Source organism: Phoenix dactylifera, chromosome 3 (assembly GCF_009389715.1).
Source record: "Phoenix dactylifera cultivar Barhee BC4 chromosome 3, palm_55x_up_171113_PBpolish2nd_filt_p, whole genome shotgun sequence".
Lineage (NCBI taxonomy): Eukaryota > Viridiplantae > Streptophyta > Magnoliopsida > Arecales > Arecaceae > Phoenix > Phoenix dactylifera.
This window is the reverse complement of record NC_052394.1, coordinates 21721024-21745970: the sequence shown is the minus strand read 5'-3', so window position 1 is coordinate 21745970 and position 24947 is coordinate 21721024. Positions and strand designations below refer to the sequence as shown.

The 24947-nt window shown below is 38.1% G+C and overlaps 2 protein-coding genes and 1 pseudogene across 6 annotated transcripts; all 3 read right to left on the bottom strand.

The window, feature by feature from the left end:
* Nucleotides 1–2414: 2414 nt before the first annotated feature.
* Nucleotides 2415–6701, bottom strand: LOC103702915 (annotated as a pseudogene).
* A 2885-nt stretch (nt 6702–9586) lies between these two features.
* LOC103702844 (WRKY transcription factor 44-like) lies at nt 9587–14669 on the bottom strand. 5 transcript variants are annotated; one of them, XM_008785432.4, is made up of 7 exons: nt 14258–14669; nt 13885–14143; nt 12658–12874; nt 12403–12546; nt 11356–12071; nt 10621–10779; nt 9587–10208 (listed from the first exon to the last, which is right to left on the bottom strand). In XM_008785432.4, the coding sequence occupies exons 2-7, from the start codon at nt 13920–13922 to the stop codon at nt 10022–10024; spliced, it is 1461 nt and encodes a 486-aa protein (XP_008783654.2). In that variant the 5' UTR covers nt 13923–14143; nt 14258–14669; the 3' UTR covers nt 9587–10021. The 5 variants fall into 5 exon arrangements, with proteins under 5 accessions (XP_008783654.2, XP_038980921.1, XP_026658701.2 ...); XM_039124993.1 differs by having other exon boundaries at nt 13885–14669; XM_026802900.2 differs by having other exon boundaries at nt 12658–13068; nt 13885–14664.
* A 1288-nt stretch (nt 14670–15957) lies between these two features.
* On the bottom strand, nt 15958–24861 carry LOC103702845 (protein TONNEAU 1a-like). The gene is made up of 8 exons (XM_008785436.2): nt 24659–24861; nt 23662–23794; nt 22990–23078; nt 22759–22881; nt 17956–18089; nt 17845–17870; nt 17605–17761; nt 15958–16335 (listed from the first exon to the last, which is right to left on the bottom strand). Exons 1-8 carry the CDS (start codon nt 24743–24745, stop codon nt 16281–16283), a joined length of 804 nt encoding a protein of 267 aa, XP_008783658.1. The 5' UTR covers nt 24746–24861; the 3' UTR covers nt 15958–16280.
* Nucleotides 24862–24947: the final 86 nt, after the last annotated feature.

Genomic DNA, 24947 nt, shown 5'->3' with positions numbered 1-24947 from the left:
GGTTCCATGGATGGATTCATAAATAATTTGATCCCTTTATGATTGATTGATGATTGTTGAGTCATCGTTTGATTATTTAATTTCTGATATACATATATAGATATTTAAAAATCAGATGGAAATTGATCACAGTAATGTTGGTTATTAGCTGCTTTTCATTTCATTGCCTTCCAATTCATGCCAGATGTAGTCGTTTTCAGACTTTCAGCTGTCGCGTCCCTTGCGTTACGAAAATCGTCGGCTGAAATAAAATGAGAGCTTGAGCAGGCCTGCTGCTGGTAGGTGATGATGATTTCATTGATTTGATCGGTCAGGTCGATCGGCTGCAGGTGCGATGTGACAACCGAGGCCCTAGAGCTATATAGATTTTTATTTGGCGAACAAGGTTATAGATGTCGGAAAGATCAAGAAAGAGAATATTATAGTTTTTATGGTCATAAGTTCTGCCTAGATACTAGATGGTAGCAGAGAGAGAGATGACATACTATTTCTTTTGTTACAGCATCTCATTGATGGAGCTTATTGAGTTTGGTAATGCTACTCCGGTATTATTATTAGGAAGCGGAGTTCCGGGCTTGAATTCCCAGAGCTTGAACTTTGTCATGCATGCTTCTGCATCGAGTGAAGGAAAGAAATCATGCATTAAGTTGAAACTCCCTCTTCTTGAAAGGTTTTGATCAAATCTTGCTTGTTCCTCTCAGGTTCCCATTTTGTTGCACGCTAAAATGCATCATTCCTATTATCTTTAAATTTTAAGAAGTCAGCATCAGAGCACTAGTTGGAATTTCAGAACTCTTTATTCGCTCGTCTTTCTGAAAAAATAAACGCTATGACAGGATGAGCCTCTGCCGAATACTAGATAAGGGTGGGTTTTAAGCTAGTTCCCTTCCATCAAACCGTACCAACTCTCTTATATCAAAGCAAAACAGACACTTGTACCAACCTGCGTGTTTTGTATTAAAGCAAAACATTCTTTTAAATTGGAATTAAGATATAGAATTTCTTCATTCATATCCTAATTTATATCTCATCTACCTCTGTTCTAGGATAATTTATTCTGCAACCAAATAGAACCTCAACATAATTTTAGTTGATGCAATTATTTAACTTAAAGTACAGAAAATAATTAAAAAAAAATCCTCTACCTCTGTCAGAAATATCTTTACAAAATAATTAAGATGGAAAAGATGGGGATTTCTGAACTGGCTCGCATCAAATGCAAGCTGTCCAGGTCCTGGCGAGTACAATGTGTTCTTATCCAAAACGACCTACTCCAAACCAAAGCTGATAAGCTGGCGGTGGTCGCAGCACCGACGAAACGAACAGGACAAGCACACTGTGCTTGGTAGACGACAGCGGAGGCCCACAGTGACCCGTACAAGCTCGGCCATCTCGCATGGTTTCGTTTCTAAAAAAAGGATGATTTTTCCAGCAAAAAAGAGAGAGGATGATTCGTATATTTGGATGCATGCATTTGGACAGGCTCGAGAATGCAGTGCCAAAAGGATACCTGTTTATCTTCTTCTTCTAAAGCATTCATCACATGCAGCCACTCAAAGTGTACGATGATGTTGGTTCGTCATTGTTTGCCCCGATCATTGATGCAGTTTTCTCCTGTTATCACAGAAAAAGATAATAAAAAAAAGTTGGTCTCGAGAACAAGCCATCTAATTTGCCTGTAGAAAAATTTGAGGGGACCCAGATTGGGCTGATGGGTTGCTATCGTTCATGTGAAATATAATCTCAAGCTCATCATTTCTTCTATTCTCTTTCCGGTAGGATGAGGCCTATAACATACGAAGTAGGTGACAAAACGGAGGGTGGACTTTCCCAACTCCTAAAATTTTCTTGAACATGGAATCAGAATCCAGATCTCTGGAACAAAACGGAGGGTGGCACCTTTGTTTCGAGCTCTTGCATTCTTTTTTAGAAGTTTATTACTTCGCACGCAATCTATGGAATTTTTTCTTTATCTTTATTACTAGCATTTTCTTCTTCCTGGAGTGGAAAGTGAGGTAATTTTAAACATTATCGACACAATACACTTCAGTGCAGCCATGGCTTTTCAGGCCAGGGGATTCATGGGACCATTTTGGCATGACCGCCAGCTCCAGAGGCCATGACTAGCCCATGAATTAGAACAGGAGCACTAGCTAGCTGCCTGTAGTTCTCAAAAAGCAACACTCATAAACACTTCGACGAAAACAATATAAATCCAGACACGAATTTAGGGCCAGAAGATGCATGGGACCATTTAGGTATGACCACCAGCTTTCGGAGGCCATAGAGTCGGACCGGAAGAAGTAGCTGCCTGTAGGTCGCAAAAAGCAACTCTAACACTGTTTGTAAACACTTCGACAAAAACAACTAACAGCTAGGTATCACAGGGTTTATAAATCCAAAAGCTGGATCAAAAGAAGATGAAAAAGGCACTGCAATTAATTCTACTTATGCTGGCATCATATTTCCAAGATTCTACATCTATTTCAAATTCTAGAAGCAGATTCATGACATGTCTTGATAATAAAACTTCTGTCTGTTGTTCCGATGAACAGCACTTCTATCTGAAACCATACAAGAGATTATATTGATAGCACCAAACACTAACAAACACATCTAAATACAGAGACCAAAACTCACATGTGCCGCAACAAAAGAACGTCGCTCCTCTGAACAACTTTAGTATGAATGGTTCATGCTGCACCAGTTATCATCAAGCAAAATTTGAATAAACCTGGTGCAAAATAGCCAGCCAACAAGAAGATACCTTATCCTTCTGGATCATGAAACCACCTCGCAGATTTTAGCATCAAGAGATGCCATCTAAGTTGGTGGAGCTGGAAATCTATTGAGCAATCACCATTAGCTAGTATTTGGCGAGTTTACTTTGACCATCTGAACTGGCTTTTTTGAGATACGCCACTTGTTTCTTCCCATTGTCTCTTCTTGTTCGAGGAGGAGTGCCTGGTGCTGTCAAACGAGAAATATTCTGAATGGATTCGGTTTCAGGATCGTAATGCTGGGAAGCCAGGTAAGTGAGAGCTGTAACCACATCAGCAATAAGGGGCCTCAAGGTAGGTTGCTCCTGAACACACATTGCAGCAACAGCGAGTGCTTGGTACAAGCCCCTCACCGGGTAATGGCCCTGAAGCTGGGGGTCAGGCCATTTGCATAAATTTTCTCCTGTCTTTGAACAGAGGTCGTGCCTGCAACGAAATATGAGGACATTCACATGGATCCCACAGAAAAGCGCCAAAGCAAGGAACAAGCTTCCGCAACAACAATGAAAGAATAGACTAAGGATTTTCTCCGTACAGAAACAAACCATGAAGAATAATCAAAAAGAATAAAAAGAGACGTGAACAGTAACTGTGAAAACAAAATTGCTTGAAATATGTTTTAATATAGCTGCTCAAGCTTCCATTCCACTTGGACCGCCAACAATTATACCAGATGCTATGCTTCAAATCCAAATATCCAATCCATAACTCAAACCAAATAAGTTTTTTATTTTATTTTTTTTAAAATTTTTTTTTGTTCTTTTGTTGGGGGGGGGTCCTACTAGGCTGAAAATAGCTAAAAGTGGTTACAGCAAACCATAGTGATATAAGAACCAAAGAGTACCTCGCACGATTTTTCTTTTCATGGATAGAAGAAAGCTAAAATGTTTGAAATCTGAGATCCTGTTGTTCTCAACAAAATCATGAAATAATATTGAACGCTAAAATCGACAGACATAAGAGAATTGTATTTAATATTGAATGCTAAAGCAAGCGCTAACAACAGATATCTGGTCTGCCTACAAAATCACGAGGGAGGGAGCGAGAGAAGGGGGAGAGAGATCTTACAAACATGAGTGCAAGTATCATTTTTCTTTGCAATAAAAGCTAGTAGCAAAATTCGATGCAAATTTTGGTGCAACTTCCCGATGGTCAAGTCAGAAGACAATATCAAATTTGAGTTATACAGTTCAATGGATTCTGAAGATTCTACAGACCATCATTGAGTCACACAGGAAAATCTTAGCATAGAAAACATAAATGCAGGATAATGAAAGGAGATTTAATTAATTACTGGCAACAGTGACAAATTTAGATAGCGAAAAGACAAGAATCTCTTACCCAAGCAACTAGATTTTGCTCCCCGGCAGCTCTAGAGTTGTCAATAGCTTTCCGTCCGGTGATAATCTCTAAAAGAACAACCCCCAAAGCTATAAACATCAGATTTCAATGTTAGTTGTCCGGTCATTGCATACTCAGGTGCACAGTATCCATATGTACCCATCACCCTGGTTGAAACATGAGTCTTGTCACCAACAGGGCCAAGCTTTGCCAGCCCAAAGTCAGATAACTTGGGATGAAATCCCTCTCCAAGCAAAATATTGGAGCATTTTAAATCACGGTATATGACAGGAGGACTGGCTTTATCATGCAAATATTCTAATCCTTTAGCTGCACCAGCAGCTATTTTCATCCTTGTATTCCAGTCTAGCCGCTTTTTGTCTGACGTAAGATCTGTTGGAAACCAAGAAGAAATGCTCTATTGCGATCAAGCAAGTATGCCCAAAGAAACAACTTGAGCTATAAAAGCCAGATAAAATAATTTAACAATGAGTTATTGCAGAGTAATATACCATGAAGATGGTCTTCCAATGATCCTAATGACATGTATTCATAACCAAAAGCCGTTGATCACCATCGGCACAGTAGCCAATCAAGTTCACAAGGTTAGGGTGGTGAAGTAGACTCAACATCAAACTTCGACAAGGAACTCCCTGTTTCCTTGCAATCCATTATGATCAAGCTGCTTTATAGCCACAATCTGTCCAAGACAATAATATTGATCCATGAGTGTCAGAAGCCCAACACATGTAACAAGAAAAAGTATATCATCAGACCTCTTTTCATTATGATTTTTTTTTTTTGAAAAACATTTACTATACATGTAAAGCACAATAATGCTATATTCACAAATACTTAAGGACAATGCTACATATATTTTTGATGCAAGACAATGCTATATATATTGCTAAAGTCGGTTTCACCATTGGCTATAATTATAATTAATGCATCATGAGAAAGGATGGGCAAACATCTCAAAATTACAAAAAATGAGAAGTTCAAAATTGAAATCTTATAATTATTCTTAAGTTCTAAATCACCTTGTAATTCAAGACTAGGCTGAAAGTTTATCATAGTCCAATGCAAGGATAATAAAATAAATAAAGCAAGTATAGCACAAAACTGACCTGGTTTACATTCTCCAACCTTCCTTTATAAACTCGACCAAACCCTCCCTCCCCCAAAAGGCAATCAGCTCTGAAATTTCTGGTTGCGGCAGCCAATTCACGAAATGCGAAGGTCTGGGCAGCAATATGCTCAGAACCGTTGTCCGACATTTTCTTCTTTCCATTTAATGAACTCTTTTTCTTCATATTGGATGCAGAATTTGGCTTTGAGTTCTCTGTTAACTGGCAATCAAAACCATCTCCACAACAAGCATGTAATGGAAAAGGAAAAAGAAACGCAAGCAGCGATAAATGCCAGAGAAGTATGCGATGCTCTCTACACTCTATATGATAGAAAAGAACATCGCTGTTTCACAAGTTCTAAAGCATAAGGCCCCAAAGAAGGATTGGAGCAACAGCATCGAATAAAAAAGCTCAAGAACTACATCTCTCTATAAATAGAAATAATATAAGCTTCCAATGTCAAATTTTCAATACATTCACCCGACAACAACACATTATGTACTCTCCCAAAATAAACACATAATTAATGAAAAAAAAAACACTATGGAGAAACCGTTTAAGTATAATTAGTTTAGCTCTCATGACATTAAGCTCTAATTCCCATCATTCAAGTGAGTGGTCAAACATGAAACAAAACTTATTTGTTGACTTGCGCTACAATAATTTGGCCACCTGGGTATAATGTTCATCAAAAAAATTGAAATTAATCCACAATCAAATCATTGGAAACTTACGGTGCCCCATCAGTTAAGACCCAAAAGGAAACTACGCCAAAAATCATCTATCGAATATCAAATACAATGCCCTCATCAAACATGATGATTAAAAACAGAATACCGTATCTCCCCTCAAAAAGGATCTTTCTTTCAACAAAAAATCCAAAGGTGATTCTTTTGGACGATTACAACATTTTTTTCCTCCCAAGCCCCATCAAATACCTTCTTCCAAGCCGATACAGATATACTCGAAGAGAACCATGTCGAGAGAATAGGATGGAAACACCCTTTTCAACACCAAACCAGGATCCGATAGCCAAAATTGCATTCAACAATTCAACTTTCTTTTTCAAGAAAACACAGACAAATCATCAGATTGCATAACTCCGTCCAAAAAAATCCAATCTTTCAGCTCGAATCGGGAACTCAGATGAAAGACCAAAGAAAACCCAACTGGAGACAGAACAAGAAAACCCTAAACCAACGGCAGCGATTCGAAGTACCTGAGGGGGGAGCAATCTGATCCTTCCTTCTGGTCTTTTTGGTGGCCTTTCCGGAGCAGGGGAACCACCCCATCTCCACCTCCCTTCCGCTTCCTCTCTTCTGGTGAGAGAAGAAGCGAGGCCTAAAAAGAGAGATTGGAAATGATAAGAAGAGTAAGAGAATGGGAATAGAAGCTGAAGACCACAAAAGATTTGATTTTTGATCAAAGATTATATAGTTGTCAGTAACTTCACTGTTGTATTATAGACTTGAATCAAATCAAAAATATTAATTTAACGTAGGTCTTACGCTTAACTTGTGCGTCCAGAAAATTTGTTTGACTAATTAAAGAAAATCTTACGTATGTCAAACGCGAGACACTTGGTATGCATCCAACTAAAAAAAATAGTGCTTTCTTACGGACACGTGTAATCCACGTGTCAGTAAAGTGTGAAACTATTCTTGCTTTCGGTTTTGACGACCACTATTTTACGAAAAGTAAACACTACAGCAGCGCCAAATTTCTACCCAACAAAAATTACACAGCTTTGTAGTTAAAAAAAAATAAAAAGCTTGTCCATCACTCTTGTTTCTTTCCTCCTCTCTTCTTTTGCCCCAAAGGAATAGTAGTCTGTCTTTTTCTTGTTAGAATGGAAGAGAAGTTTTTGTGCACACATCTTGGGATTTAGATGCATATGATATGTCTTAATAGCATTATTTGCTCAACTTGATACCATTCTAACCGAATCTTACTGCTACTACCTAAAAAGCTGCTCTATTTAGCACTTACTACTCATTGCCTTCTTTCTTCTAGAGTGGTGAGATGGAGAACGAAAAGGGGAGATGTAAGACCCAAAAAAAAGAAGATCAGAAAGCTTTATGATCGGCGAAAAGAGCGTCAATATAATAATTTATGACAAATAAGGAAACAATATAATTTTTATAATTTTATATTCTAATGCTACTTGAAGCCAAGGTAATGAAAGGAATTGTCCAACCTCTTGTTCTATGTGTTAGATATAATAGTTACATCAGCAGTTAATGTTTTATAGGCATATATTTATTTATTTGGTATAAACTTGATGGGCACATTTCAATGACAAGCTGAACCGATGCTCCTTAGCAGGCACGCAAGAGATTTTTCAAAAGTGAGTGCCTTAAAACCAAAATCTCTGCCTTGGTTCGAAGCATGAAAGCGAATCCAACTTGAATCAGCAATTCAGACTCAAAAATAATTTCAAAATATGCAAAAAAAAAAAAAGAAAAAAACATCCAGCTCATTTAAACTCGGTCCAACCAAACTTTTTTTTAGTTTTTAAATTTGCTCTGTAAGTTAAGACTTTAATTTGCATGTTTTAATATTTGAATTATTAAAAAGTTAATCAATCTTGAAGCTAAGCTTGAAATCAAGCGTTAGCTCAAGCTCAAACCTAGCTTAGTTCAAGTTTGAATTAATTTTTGACACGACTAAGAGTTTACAAGCTGCTTGCTTAGGCACACCTTCGACTTGATTTGAAATTAGGCTTGAATTGAGATTAAAATAGTACTAAACAAACCAAGCTCGAAGAAGCATTTCAAACTCCAAATTAGTTTCAAGCTGAGCCTGATCAGACCCAAGCTCAATCAAGCGCGGCTCATTTACACCTCTACTCTATTGTTGTTGATGATATATTTTGAAGAGTTCTTGATGATATACAAAAGTCATGTTTCTTTCATTTCTCTCCGTCTTTTTTTCTATAATTATGATTCTGTATTTAAACCCTGATAAGCTCTAAGATAGCCCAACTGAATGCCACCGGGCGTCTCAGCCTCAGAAAGCTACTGCTAAGTAAACAACGCAGTGGTCCTGCAGACCATAAAATACATTCAACTGCTGCACTTGAACGTTACTTTGCATTGGATCGCCCACAAAAGCTACGTAGCACCACAAATCAAGCACATCAAGCCACCTAAACATGAAGGCGTATATATTATTTTTTCCATCACCACCTTGAGTCATGGCTGTGCTGCTGCTGCTGCTGCTTATAATTAGTTATTTACAAACTCTCTATGCTTCCAATTCAAACACGTAGTTTCCCATCCAGAGAACTCTTTACCAAAGGAGAAGCCATTCCAACCTCATTTCATCGGTTAGTTGTCAGGTATTTCTTTCCCACCCATTCTTACTCCTCAGGAATTTTCAGAAGCCATGCAAAAAATTGAGGCCCAAAAGATATTTAAAAAAAATAATTTAGACCTCATTCGCACTCTTCACATCCAAGAGTAAAACAGTCATTCATGAATCCATTTGAAGGTAATAAAAGATCCCTAAATCCTTTATGATGCTTTAAATTTGTGGTTCTTTAACTCCTGGGCAGGACAGAATTTTGTGAGCCCAAACATCGGTTACCTATGTATTATTCTTTAACAGGTGTATTTGGTGCAGTATTGCATAAGATCAACCTCCCAGGCCCCTACACAAAGGGCTGCAACAAATCGGAGACAGCAAAAAGAAAATAACAAGCAGTAATTCTACCAATGCAAAATGTCTTCTGAGACTCGTGGCTTCAGCTTTTTGGCACTCCAAAAAAAAAAAAAGTGAAGGGTTCATAAGTGTGTAATTAAACTTGCTTCTCCCCTTTAAGCAAGAATCTTGAGTTCTTGCATTGATATCAATTGAAAACGTACCTATTTTCAGGAATTAGTGATGAAAGTCCCACGGGCACTTGTTAAAACAAATGGTCATCTGGAAGCATGTGAGGTTAACATTACCAGTTTATAAGCATCATTTCCAGAAAATAAATGCTTGGTATCAAACAAATCGATTACAAGAAAAATCTAAGATCAAAAGCTTGCGGAAGTACACGGTGTTAATGCATCAAGCTGCATGGAGGGCCTACTCATAACATGACATGAAATTAAAAGCAACGACCATGGTATACAAACAAATTGAGACTGAAGACATTGACTCACCTCTCATAATATTTACAGATCTGCACATATGAAAGGACTATGTTGGTTCAAGTAGAATCTGCTCTCAGATGATAACTCTGCCCAACAATATTGAAAACAAAGAGAGGATGGGTAATTCAATATGCAGCTTAGATAGCTTCATTGACATCCTAAACCAGTAAGAATGAATTTATACAGATAGCGATAAAATGAAATGTCATTCTCAGAATAAAAGGCAATTATAAAATGCAATTGTAATGAGAAGGTACTCTTCATACCAATCTTTGTAAAAAAGCAGAGCCTCTTCTAATACCAATAAAATACACAGTTTAATGGGAAAGAAAAGGCAAACAAACCCTTGACGACAGAGTATTATGAGCTCGGGTAGCACCAAACTTCTAATTAGTTGTCTACATCAGCTATACTGATTGATATAGCTAAAACAAAGATGAAGTTAACCGTTTTTGCTACGTTGCAACCATGCAGAGCCTTTAAGAACATAAATAACCGTCTTTGATCATCAAATCTCTTTCCAGGTTGAAGATTGCTTGATTTTGAAAAGAGACATCGCATCCTGTCAGGTGGATCGTCAGATAAATTTCAATCCATGCTTTCCCTTCCTCTCTTTTTTTCGAGTGTTCTAGTTGTGCCTGGAGTTGTTAAGGCCTCCGGCATCAGGGTAGGAAACACCTAGATTTGTCTTTCTAGCTGGCATCTCGTGATTATGCTTTCCCTCATATGTTGTAACAAAAGATCCCGATTCATCTGATGCCTTCTCCACATACTTACGCACGTTACATTTGGGACTGGTGCATCTGTAGTAACTTCTGCAAGAATAAATCCATTTCATCAGCAGATACAGTAGTTGATGGTCCAATAAATCAGTAGATGATCAAGCATAACTGAGGCAGGAATATTCACAGCATCCAATGAGAAAAACAACTTGCATCATAGCTTAGAAAGAGTCTGATTACAAACTACAGCAATGCAGATCAACTTAAACATCATTTAACCATCAAAACTAAATATGAAGCACTTCATACACATATGCATATTACATACAACATTACATGCACAGACACATATATACATACATATATATATATGTCCATGCATATGAATGGTGTGACTGTGCTGTAATAGCTGTTATCTTCTGTCCCTCCCATCACTGATAGTAAATTATCCAGGATAATCTCTCGACCGCTAGCCTAATAAAAGAAACATCAAGTATTAATTTACCTTGGATATGGATTTCCCTTCACAACTTTCTGTCCATATTTTCGCCAATGAAAGCCATCCCCTGAGACATCAGATTCTATGGAAGTCTGCGTTTTAGAACGAGGCTCTGCAGCACCTTCTGTTGCTGCACCTGCTCCACTGACTTGATCCTCATTCTTCCTGCAATGAAAGAGCATTTTAGGCATGGAATAATTTCCTAAACACACTTCATAAGTTGTACATGTGCTTATTCTTCTGTACTACGTAAACATAAACAATAGTCAAACGATCTGTTTCGTTTTCCTTTCTAGAAAAATTCTCACTTTGGACCACCTAAATGAATGAGAGTAGTCACTATCCTTCACAGTACACAATTTAGGATGAGTGTTTTAAGTCACCAGTATATCCAATGATTGAGGCATCTAAATGTGGTGGGATGTGCCAATTTTAAGGGGAAAACATCCATATGGCATAAGCAGTACAAGCATACACATGCATGTCTGAGGCATGAGCACCAAGTATGGGTAATGAGCATGCTAGTGCAAGTTATCCGCATGATTTTGATGGCTTAAAATTTATCGGTTACACTTTCTGGATAAGATTTTTGCATTTTATGAAGAGCCAACTTATTCGATGCATGCTTCAAAGAATTCATATCAAGCCCATGAATGCTTTCCTCCCTTTGAGAACAAGCCTACAGAAGTTGGTAACTCAAAAAACCATACATATGAGACTTGTAAAGCAATCACTACATACCTTCTCTTATAATTAAGCTTGTCATTGTCTAAACTAGCTGTTCCACTTCCAACCTCAGAGGCCCCACTCAGTCCACCAGCAGCATCAGGATTCTTGGTAGCGCTATTATATGATGCAGCAAGAAGAGGATCATGAGAAAATTGTGCCTGCCCAATAAAAGAGGAAGCAACTGGAAAACTTATTTCGTTGTCATTCTCCACTCGTCCATCAGATACATTCCCCTCAACAAGATGGCTGTTCCACAATGGATTGCCACTCTCCCTCCCAGGCCCTTCAGAAGCAACGGCTTGGCCTTGTGACCCCGACGAGAGTCGCTTGGGGGGCTGAGGCTTAGGATGATTGTGTTCGCTTCTGTAGACAATTTCAGCTATCTTCCCATCAAGTGATCTCTCAACCTTCTTCTTTACAGGACAACTTGGATGTGTACATTTATAGTAACTTCTTGGGTATTCGCTTCCTTTCACTTGCTTCTGCCCATACTTTCTCCAGTTATACCCGTCGTAAGAACGCCGATCTCCACTAGTCGTTGGTTGTTGAGTTCTTGTATCTTGTTCTGTGTTCGGAGGCGCAGAATTTGAAGGCTCATGAATGCGGTCCATTTCCATGTGTGAAGGTGAATCCTGATGACAGTCGAGAGCAGGCTGGTACTGGAATTGGCGATTTGCTTGCTCCAGAACAGCTTTAGTTGTGCGTTGATGACCGGCGTCAGAGTTTCCCTGACACAGAACAAAATTACTGCATTTATGTTGTAATAACAGCATCGCACATAATAGCTATTAAAGTGTGAGGGAGCTTCCATTTCATGTTTCCTCAAAATAGGTGCAAATGATCATCAACTGTGGAAGAATTCATCGCCATTTTGGTAGTAGAAAAATAATCAGAAACTTCACTAAGAGACATCCAGAACGCATATGAACTAAGAGTTTCAAGGTGAATTGTTTGCGAACCAGTCTGAAATCAATAAATTTGACCTATAATATATTCATGGAACCAACTAATCGGCGTTATACTTCAACAGAGACGACATATAAAAGAGAGCATACTGACCAGATTTGCCAAGAGAGCAGCAGTAGTCCTTGAAACAACTTTTGCGACAGGTTTGTATAAGATAGTAGTATTATACTCTGCTTCCGAAGTTGTAGTTGATGCCTTATCAGGTAAGCTCCAAGCTGCCGATTTAGATATGCTATCCTGCAGTTGTATTATTATTGATAAAAGCCAGGTAATGCAATGATAACAAATGGAACGTCTATAAAGGAGCAAGATAGCACTCAATTTTATTTAATTGATATCCTGTCTCACCGAAGATGAAGCAAGATTTGGTGAGGGTTTAAATCTCAGAGTCTTTGGCCTGATGGCTGCTGTGGCCTCGGCAAATGAAGTCGCAGGAGAAGCATTCATGGCACCAGCAAGGAGCTCTGAGAAGGACCCGAGATTAGGGTAAGGCCTAGAAGCCACAGGTTTAGCCACAACAATCTTCTCCTCATCTCGCATTTCCCCCAACATCAACTTGGTAATACTACAATATGGCAATAAAACTCAAGCAAAAGACCTCAACAGATCTGAAATTGCTAGCATGTTTTTCTCCAGACAAATCTAATATGAAATGCAACTTAATTTCCTAGGCTATCTAAGAAGTAACTGTTCTTGAAGTGGATCGCTGTAGTGCTGCCTCATTCTTGTATTTATGTTATTCACACCTGCAAAAAAATACTGCTGCTACTGGTCAGCAGAGAGCAAGCCATTTGTTGCACCCTACTCTGAGTCAAAAAAAGAGCAACATAACAACTCTTATTTTCAGTCAGAGACTCAGACAGGACTCCAGAGAGTAACAGTACCCTTCTTCCATGAGGAGGAGGATCTGCTATTTAATGTTGGGAGGCGTTTCCCAAGTGTTCGATATGGGAAATTCTTCTATCATTTCTATGAAATAATTCATGACTCCATCGCGACAGTTAAAAAAACACACTGTAATTTTTTTTGCCGATCTACTTCTCAGTGTGTCTTGAACATTATGATATGAGATCAACCATAACAATCAGAAACAAATGTTGCAGTTTAAAATAGTAACAAAAAAGATAGAAAAAAAAATTCATCAAGTGCAACATGCAATGAATATCTAAAGTATCCTGCAAATTCAAATGCAAATAACATATAAAGCTCATGCAGCCCAACCAGCAAGCCCTCCTTAGTCACCTTCTCCTTCTGGAGAATGAATATTTGCCCAAACTTATTTAAGCAGAAGATATATAGATAATCTTATCTTAAAAAATCCTAGATGACTTGAGATGCTGACTTCATGTTTAATAATTCCTACCACAATAAATGCAGCACAGATACGACGTCACTCGGTACTCGGTAGCAAGTGTAAGTTCAAATTCTTACACTGCAATTAGCCTTGGAATTTTTAGATGCAGAAATTAACAGAATCTGACAAGAAGAAGAGCTACAAAACAAAACCAAACAAAGATATAGAAGGATCTATTCCTACGCTGAAAGTAACTTGAATTCGGTGTAACAGAAACACACCTAGAAGCTTGCAGACCAGGCGGCAACTCCTCTTTCATCTTTCTGAGAAGAAGAACAAGAGCAAACGCAGAAACTAAAAGAAAAAGAGAGAGGGGGGCAAAACAGCAGGCTGACGCACGTGACGTTCACGTGCTCAGCCTCTAATACCTCGGCCAATAGAGGGGAGCGGGCTGGCGCCGGGAGCCGAGCCTCTTGACGCTGACAAAGGGATGATAACAAAGTATTCTTTCTGGAAGGACGAGACGACCAGAAGAAAAGCCTGAGATGAGAGAGCTGGCTGTCAGACCGTTAGGTTTGAAAAATGATGATGATAATAATGAGTAATATAAAGGAGTAAAAAATTAATAATCCGAAATCCTGCGCCTCTGCATACCTAGTTGGATCGAACTATATCGGGTACACAAAAGAACAAGATTTTGTTTAAGAAACAAAAAAAAAAAAAAACTCCTCCTGGATTCCATAAATAATTTATGTAGAAAGTAGTGACATTTGGCTTCCACTGATGAGAATGAGAGGAAGTTCAGTAGGACGATTTCATCCCGAGCTGCCGTGGCTCCGACAGAAATGAGGTGATGAAAGCAGGGCCAAACTAATCACTGCCGTGTCGGTGCAATAAGCTGTTGTCTCCGACGGCAGTGTTTCCAATGGAGTTCAAGTCCTCCAAGCGTCCCTCGAAATTTTAATTTGGGACGTAAAGTTAAATTTTCGGGTGCTCTAATAAGGAAAAGCAGTTGTTTCTGAGATCAGATGGCTATGAAATTTTTCATTTCCATATGACAACATAAATAGATATTAAAATGATTTAAATCATAGAAATGGAAATATTTCCGGGAGTGGGAGAGAGGTATGCGTCTTTTTAGGGAGAATTATTTGGTGAGAAAGTTTGGTAGGAGCTTGAGGAGGAGACGCCGCCCCCTACAAACTTCAGCCTTAAGTGCACCGACACGTGGAACCAAGCTAAGGAACCCTACGAAATTGGACCGTTGGATGGCTCGACACGTGGCTCATCGTAGCAGGAGGGCAGACGGGTCACTCGGTGTCACGGTCTTGGGTCCGGCTGTATACCCAGCTGCGTGAGGAACGAACGGTCAACGGGTTGACTGGTAGATAGATAGCCATGCACGTGCTCTAGAAATAAAGTAGAACGTGGGGAGAAGAGAGAGCACCAAGAAAGTTATAAGCCTGTTTCTTTGATGGTGGGAAATGTAGTTATTACGCTTTTTAAATTTTAAAATTTTTTAACTAGAGACAATTTGATAAAATCGATACTCACAGAATAATAAATTAAATCTGCATTTATATCATTTTTTATTTATTTATTTTTGGCGACCATAGAAGAGAAGCAAATTCAGAGCATTCCATTCACCCTCCCTCATGATCAATGTCACCCTCCCTCATGATCAATGTCGAAGAGTGAAGACTTACAACCATGTCAATTATTATGAAAGAAAAAGATGATGTCCGATCTAACAAAACATTTGCTATCCATAACCATGACAAAGGTTGTGGTAGACCCGTGGAAAGCGTCAACAATTTGATAACATGGTGAAGACCAAGCAAGATTTCTGCACCATGACCGATCACTACTGGTTTCAATGGATAAGCTTTCATGCAGCGCATAAAAGGCCCTAATCATCCTCACATTTTAACAAACATTCCAGAAAGGACACATCCAGTAGCACTACGAGAAGGCACGTCATTATGCTCGCAAAATAAAGTTCGCAGTAAGACATCAAAACCTGCCACAGTATACCACATTTCACCCCCATGTAAACTCTAGGGTAGAGAAACCTATCAATCATTTTTGACAATCATGCAAAAAGAAACAATGAAAGCATGGATTGTACCGGCATCACACATGAATTTTAAACAAATAAATACCTGCAATTGACTGAAGAAAATTTACTGCCAGGACTTCCAAGCAAAGCAACATATATACAAGTAGAACCTGGGCCGGCATACGAGCTTCCAAAATGAAGCACCGGAAGCATGAATTATACTGGAATCACTCATGAATCTTAAACAAAACCAAAATCCCCATAATTTGACTGAAGAATATTTACAGTCAGGACATCCAAGCAAAACACCATATATTCACTCCAAGTGCGAAAAATTCACCATACATAATAATACCAAATAGAAGCCTCAGCAAATCCTTTAACTAAATCATGCTCAACGGCATCCATGCCTAGCATATCAGGAGTCAGCTACAACGTGCTTAAATTGATATTTTAGACTGCCATCTGCGCTTAAATGCAGTAAAAAGAAAAAAAAAACACAAAATAAATTACCAAGAGCACATACTACAATCTTCCATAAACTGGCTTCTACATTTTGATATCATTCAGACAAACAGAAGGAAGACAGGAAATTACAAACACAATCCACAAATGACACTAACGATCATCCACCTTGCCATCATCCTCCATGATACCATCATCAGCAGCATGCCTGCAGTCAGAATCCAGATGATAAAAATATAACAATATTTAATTTTCTTTCTGTGATTGAAAGGATCTAAATTGCCTGACAATATCATAAGAACCATGGAGAGGAAAACTTAGAACTCAAAATATCAAATAATGGAAGGTGGAAGACCGACAAAGTTGACAGCGGCCAAACTTCACCTTTTTTCTCCTTCCGGAATAAGCAAATGGAATGGGTCCTTAAACTACTGACTTAAAGTGTCTAATGCCGGAAACAGGATGCATTTTGAATTTTTGATGATGACTAGTTGATGGATACTATCTAGATGAATCCAATGAACATGAGACAAGTAGAACCATCATCACTAAAAGTAGTGCGCTTGGAAACTGGAATCTACCGGAGAGTGAAATGCTCCCACATCAGATAAGCAGGGGACTTTAGGCAGCCTCGAATATACATAGCCCCAACCTCTGATTAGCTTAAGCTTTTCGGCTGGATTGCTAACATGGTATCAGAGCTAATCGTCCATTTTGTACCTTCCAAAGTGTTGCCCTTTTTCAGGTTTCATCCCGCAGGTTCTCCACGTGGGAGAGGGTGTTGGAGAGTGCAATAGTCCACATTGGATAGGCACAGGACTTTACGTAGCCTTAAATACACATGGGCTCATTCTATCAGCTTAAGTTTTTGGGTTCAACTGCTAACAGCATCCCCCTCCAAAACCCTATGCTGGAGACCCATCAGACACTAGGATAATCATGAAGTTGTGTCAGCAGGTTTCATAGATTGGCGAGGAGCTGGACACTACCAACATTGAGTTTGACCATCTGGTTTCATGTTCGAAGTGAGCATTTGTTCTTTTTTAAAGATTTGTCAAAGATGCAGGTATTAAAATAAACTTGTGAAATGTTATTTTTTTTCAATATCCTTAAGTTAATCAGAGAATCTGGATGAGATACGTATATACTGAAAGGCCTCAAAAAAATATCATTTAATATTTTCTATTATAAAATATCTAAAAATATATGTTATTCAGTTAGCATATTGTATCCTGCATATCCACATCTCTCTATTTCATCCTCTTGCCGAGCTAGACAATTGGTATGCATCTGAAGTTTGAACCTGATTCTTGTATCCATGCCCATTTAACACCAACTAAAACAACTGAATCAAAGAAAAGGTAGCTGAGTAACAAAGAAGAGACATATGAGGGCATTTTACAAGACACCATACTGAAAATAATGCATCTGATTTGTTTTTATTAGAAAAATAAAGATGCTAAACCTGAATATATACCTCCAAGATGTTGTCAAGTTCCGTGCTTTTCTGTCCAACTGAATGTTTTCTAAAGCATTTGAAGCTCGAATCACATCTTCTGAAAGCTCATCAGCATCATATCTCCAATTGTATTCATCCTTCCGGATGCTAGAAGCTGAGGAGCCTAATCTCCTGTCTGAAGGCAATAATGTTAGAGATAAAAGGTAACATAAAAAACAGCAGACTAGTTCCATAGATATATGACAGTTTGTTAGTTACCTGCTGACTGGGAAACCGGGACTGGCCTATCATATCCATGGACAAAATATTGAAACAAGTCAGAGAGGTTCAAAAACAGTGTCATGAGACATGCAAGACTTTCACATTTACCTTCCCAATGGAGGTAAGCCTCCAGCAACGGATGATGATGATGGCCTCCGAGTGTTTCTGGGCTCTGTGTTTGACACAGAGTCAGTCTCCATATTGATTATTCTCCTTCCTGCCGCTCTTGCTTGAGACAAGTTCTGTTTAGCATGATTCAGAAATTGAGGGGGGAAAGCAACGGTTATCTAAGCAATACACTTGGTAATTCCACTTGTCAATCATAAGAACCACATGAAGGCAATGAAATAGATACTGAATATACCAGAAAAGAGGCTGACACTACATTCAGCATGCCCAGTGTGTCTCAAAAGGTAAGAGATGACAGCTATTATAACCAACAAAGTAACTTTTGCCATCAGTTTTTTAAAATATTAACAAGCACAGCACCATCATGAGAAACAACAAAATGTCCTGTCAAAATTTCATAGATCACAAACTGACCACAACCAACATCTAAATATATACAAAAGATGGGGAAAAAGGGGATTGAATCTTATATTTAGAGCCCAAATTTCCCTCAGTCCTCGTATAACCAGCTGTCAGACAAGAGAAGGTGAAATGTATTTATTCTGCACTAAAGAGAGCTCAGAATACTCAAAATTGTTTATCAAGAGAGGATACAGTGCAATAACATTGTATGAAAATGGCCTGCATGGCAACTGACAGCTTATTATGAGGTTTTGTTGGGACATTTATTCTTCTTGTTGCAAAGCATAGTAGTCTAGCTAGCTCCAAAGATAGATAGCAATTTGAATGACTCTGGCAAGATCCAAAGAAGGAAAGGAGGAAAGAAGAGGATGGGTTGGTAGTTTTTAGGAGTAAAGTGGGGAGGGGGGGTAAGGGTAACAGTGTATATTGACATGTCAAGAGATACAAAAAGATTTCCAACTTGCAAAGCATGCTGGTATCTAATGTATGGATAATTGAAAAGCCATATACGAGGAAAATGATATTAAGCTCAGAGCAGCAAATTAAATATAGTTGATGTGATCCCTTATTTATTGAAATTATTATAATGAGAAAAACAAATATATAAGCCACATCTTCACTTTAGGAATGGGATTTGAATTAAGGCGGCATTAAACCTACAAGAAAATCAAGTATTTCTCAGTCTTAAAAGAAATCAAGACAGGGCAACCGCTGCAAACTGGTTGCCTTTGTTGCCTTGATAGCTGCTAAAGTATATAAATGTCTTCTTTTTCTTCTTCTTTCTCTTTTTTAATGCAGAGATGGGAGACCCATCAACCACTCATTAAGAAAACGAAGTTGGTATAATCAGGATAATATGAGGACAACAATAAAAGATTGGAAAGGGTTCCGACTTGGGTTTAAGGCAGCAGTCTAGGAGTTTCATGATGAGGATATCGATTTCTTTGACATGTGGTCTGTAAAAGATGGTATCATTCTATTCTTTTATATAGAAATAAGTTTTTTTTTCAATCAAAAGAATCTAGAATGGATTGCCAATGCTAGTATAGGTGTCAATACATGTCCAACATTTGTACCTTAGCTAAACAGAAGTAGTCATTTATCATTGTACAACAGGTAAACTTCTTTACAATTATCTTACACAAAAAACATATTATGAAAGTATACAGATGCATGAAAAGATTGCAACTTGGAATGGACATAACAATTTTTAGAAGCATGCAATCATTAGATAACATTTTCATTTTTAACAAAGATATCACATAATCAGTCGTGTGTATGCGTGAAAATGTGGTTTGAATGTTCAGAACAGATTTCTTCATCATCGCAAAGCCAGCAATTGTCACCACAAAGCCAAGAAAAAAGAAGTTTGGTTTACGACAAAGTTTCCAATATTTATCTGGGTACATCTAGAGTAGCAATGAACAAGATATCTTTTCTTTTTGCATTTATCGGTAAGCTCTTGACAAGATACAACATCAAGTTATAAAAGTATCTTAAAGTGACAAATACTAGCATCATAAGGAGGACTTGTCTGCCTCATTGGAATACAATATTATTCAAAAATTGAAAAAAAAACATTCCTTACAATGATGCTCTGATACCAAAGTTGATGCAGGACAACTGCAAGAAGGAGAGGGAAGAAGGAGGAAGAAGAGAAGATGAGAGGAAAGGAGGAGAACCAGACTTCTCATCTGGCTCTAGCCGTGGCTTTACACTAGGGTTTCAGAGAAGAAGAGGCTATTTTCATTCAATCATTCCATAACTCTAAACAAGTGCATGAACCCATATATATAGGATCACGAAATAACAAAGAGACGCCTACAAATAAAACAATCCTAAAATGAAAATATGCAAACAAGCCCAATCAACATAAAATAAAACAAAATAAAATAAATCAATCCAGCCACAACGAAAGTGGTTGGACCGTCCTTCTGCGACAACTGCGGCCCCGCGTAACAGACGGTTCGGTACTGGTGTCCGCACCACGATGGATGTAAATTGTGGAGAAAAGGGGGGGGGGGTATAGAATCTTTGATAATTCTTGTTTAAACAAGACCTGGTGATGGATCAAAGAATGGAGACTGATCCATTTAATGTTTCACTTCTTGTTCCTTCGTCGACAAAATCCCTCAAGATTTGCTAGCACCATATTGGTGTTAAGGATGCAAAATAGCATATCATAAAAAAAAGGCAACCTATCTGATCACCTGATAAAGTTAGCACCATATCATACAAATCTGACCCTACAAGCATCCTAACTAGACCTAATAAATGTCTCTTAAAATGTGATGCCCTGACGACCTTAACAAGAATGAAAGAAGAGTCTGATCTAAATGAAATGGTGTCACCATTCTCTCAAAGGACGACATTTCACTAACCGGGGATCCATGTCAGATCCTAGGGTCCACAAATGTCCACTATAAGCATGGTGACTGTAAGCACGGTTGGAGCATGTGCTTGGTGCGTTCAACCTTTGCCTTTACATTCCACACCCGAGGAGTTACTTACATGACAAGAGATAGGGGTGGAGATAGATTTTGTAAAATTTGGATTGAACCAAAAAGCCTTCAAACCATGGTACGCCGTACCGGCCCAAACTGGGCGATACAGAACGTACCATACGGTATCAGTATCCAGTACGGATGACGTATCGACATTCGGTACGCCAAAATTTTTTTGCACTGTACCGTGCTGGCACCGTACTAGTGTGGCACCGGTACGAGAATCGGTACCGAGACGGCGAATCTTGTTTCAAACCATACCCAACCAATTTATAATCAGATTAAAAAGATCAAACATATAGCCAACCCAATTATTTTATTTGCACATGTACCCAAATTGTCAACCCACTTGTAGGTTCAATTTTTAGTCCCATACCTTACAAAATTAAAACAAAATGAAGATAAGAAGAGCGGATCTAACGTTGGGCAAAAAAGATGAGATAGATAAACTGTATTAAAGAAACCATGATAAATCCTAAAGATGCTATCCAATCCAGCTCCCTGTTTGGTATATTTCATCCTCCTTCACAATTAACCACACGACCTTCCTAATCACATGAACCCAAGTCCCCCATAACCCCCTGCCAAAGTACCCTTGCTGAAGGAGCGTAGGACCAGGTTTAAGGGTCGGTCCAACCCATGGTGGCCCATCAGATACAAGGGCCAAATCCAAACTCAATCCATTTACAACTGAGTTGATCTCAAGTAACCCAAACACAGCCAATTTGTAGAAAACCCTGATCCAAACCTATTCATTTAAGGCAGGCTGGCAGGTCCAGGCCAAAAATTGCCACCCTTATTAGGAGATGACCTTCTCATTTTGGAGAAAGGAGGAACATTAAGTAGAAAAGGGCTATGGAGCTTATTTGTTAAGAGATAAGAAAATCTACGAAGAAGAATTTAAGAAAATCGAAAACTGTAAAACCACAACTTGCTCTTACTATTGTTTGGATTAAAATTTCTGCATGTAAATATGACTACCTAAAAAAAGTTGTGGTTGGGAGGAATAAAGCCCACTTCCTAAGGTAAGGTATTTTTAGCTTAAAAACAGTTATATTAACCATCTCAAACTCTTTTAAGTTGGTTTTCGAATATACATCATGCACCTAATATAAGTTTCGGATAAATATCAAAGCAACCGAACTTTTTATTAATCCAAATATTTGGGATAATGTCCATATTGAGCAAGTGCAGATTAGTTATTGGTGAATAGGGCAACTCGAATGAAGGACATGCAAAAAAAGGAGGTTGGTTTAAGTTTGGTTTAACGATGATCTCCACTTCAAAATATTCTAATGGCTTACCAAAGCATGTGTGGGTTAATGTTGACAAGGAATTAATTCACCCTTGAACTATTGAAATTAAGGCACATATTTAAAAACTTGATCAGATATTTTTACCAAATAATTAGATATTAAACCCCTCTGTAGCTGCATCCAACTCGACAATGGCTTCTTAATATATTAAATTTATCAAGGACAGATATGGAAGGAAAAGATATTAATATGAAACACACTATACCGATGAGTGGATATGCTTATTTCCATGGATAAATCATTTAAACCCAAGCAGTCAAATCGAAGGATCCTAGAATACTAGATTTAGTTGAAAAAGCCCATGGATACTAAAGCACCTGAGCCCCTGATTTTCCTTGTAAACCAAATACAAAATCTGAAGGACCTTTCTCTTTCTCGTTTGCTAAATCCTTTCAGCTTATAACCTTTGAAATATACATCATTATTAAAATAAAATCCACCAATGTTGTGTCTACATCATATTTATGCATCTTGATAGAATTCCCAGTGTATTCAAAAACAAAAGTAAAACAGTAAATAAATAGCAATGAGTTGGTAAAGTTAGACGAGCAGAACCAGACCTCATATTTTAGATATCCTTCGAGAACATCTAAAAGTAAAGGACCACTTTCACCACCCCTATTCATGTCATAACCATTTTTGCTACTGAAATCTCTCAGTTCAGCTTTCCAAAAGTCCTTTGGCTGAAAAGCAAATAAAACAAAAGAAGGTAAACTTGTTATCCTAATATTTTTATAATCAATCTTTCTAAAATAGCATTTCTGAAAAAGTAGAATAAATTACATGATTACCAAATTACACTCAGGCAAGTAAACTTTAAGTGTGTGGCCTAGCTGGGCCCACTCCAAGTATTCACATATTAATGCTGTAAGTAGCCTTCCTGCAACAAGTAGAAGATATTAATTAACATACCTAGAAATGAGAATTAAAAACTAAAAGAGGCTGGAACAGAATTTACAAGCAAAGAGAAGCAAGATTTCAACTCTTTATCCAAGTAATAGTTATTACTTCTATTGAGCTAAGATTAGCTTGTCTAGTTCTAAGTTTAGCTCAAGAACATATGATGGACTTAAAATCAAGCTGAAGTCTGAACGAGGAGAATTTAACAAAACAAGTCCAAGTCAAACAAGGTTACACTGGACTCGATTAAATCACAGAACAGCTTCCACAATATCAGATGATATAAGTTACAAGATTGTGTCTAAAAATACAGAGCCAATTTTAATAGTAGATGGAAGAATCAATCTGGTTTGTAGCTTAAATCCTTTAATAAAGCTCTATAAGTTTTATAATCATGTTGTGTTGATAGTTTACTTGGGTTAACATATGAAGGTCGAGTGCTTGTAAGTTTAAGTAGGCACAATACCATATCATTTAACTGAATTGATCCCATACAGCTGAACTTCAAAAAAATATAAATCTGACGAATGATAGACCACATTTGTGGAAGCATAAGCAGAAACCTGAAGAAGAGGCATGCAGCTGCTTAGCAGGATCATTGCAGCTACCGAGCAATGCAGGAGGTACGCCCTCTTCATTTTGAAGAACCTGATCCTCTTCTTCTATTGCCTCAAAAACACTTGCCCTAAGCTCAGCCTAACACAATAATAGACACAAAATATAAATTCCAAATTAACATTTCAATAAGTAATTTTTGGATATCTAAATAACCTCAATGTATGCTGTAAGGAGTACCACCATATAATGAATATGGTTAAAATTTTTAAAAGATGAGAATTCATACAACGGGATCAGAACAGTGTATATCGAATAGAAACATGAAAACAGCATACACGATTAAAATCTCTAGTGGAACCCTAATGGAGAAAGCAAATTTCAGCATCCAAACGTATCAAATCATACTCCCATATTCTTAAAAAAAAAAAAACCGAACTTTTCTTTGTTGAGTGGTCACTAAATTTCCGGACACAATTCCACAGGCATACTCAGATATTTTGCTATGCCATGCAGCCATAAAAATCAGCGTGCAATCAGAAGAAAGAACCCATACAATAACTCAAATCCATTAGGAATTAGATCACAAGCATGCATTAATTTATACTTTTAATAACTTCCAGAAAAGCATATGGTATTTGCTTCTTCATGGCTAGAAAACTATAATTAAAGGCCAAAATTAGTCCTAATCATTACTATTGTGCTGCTACACTACAGCATTTGCTCACAATTAAAAGAAAACAAGAGATGAAAAAGGCCCACTAAACCCTATAGCAGAATCAGTTCAAAAAAACACAAATCCATCCATTCCGACATATCTCTTGGGAAATATTTGCTAATCTCCAAATCATACAGAAAAATTAAAAAAAAAAGGAAAAAAAAACGAAATTCAAGAGGTGAAACCCTAACTTTCTTTCCCGAAGAAAGAGAGCTGATTCGTTCTTGCGAGCCCTAGAATCGATGCAAGCAAAAGAGAGAGGGGAAATCAGAGGAAGGCGGGATTACCCTAATCTTGGCGAGCACACCTTTCTTTTCCAGAGTGCGAGTAACGAGGGTCTTGAGGTCCATCATCTCCCTCGCGTAATCGTCCATCTCGCCCTCGCTCTCTCTCACTCTCTCGTCTCCTTTTCTTTCTTCTCTTCTCCTCCTAAGCCCGCCAGATCTCTTTCCTCCTCCGTTCTGTGTCGCCTCTCTTTCTTTCCTTTCGCCCTCCTTTCACCAAATGTTATAGTAACGGTCTGGATCCTCGCCACGTCATTTACTGTTCAATTGCAACATCCGTACAATATCTGGG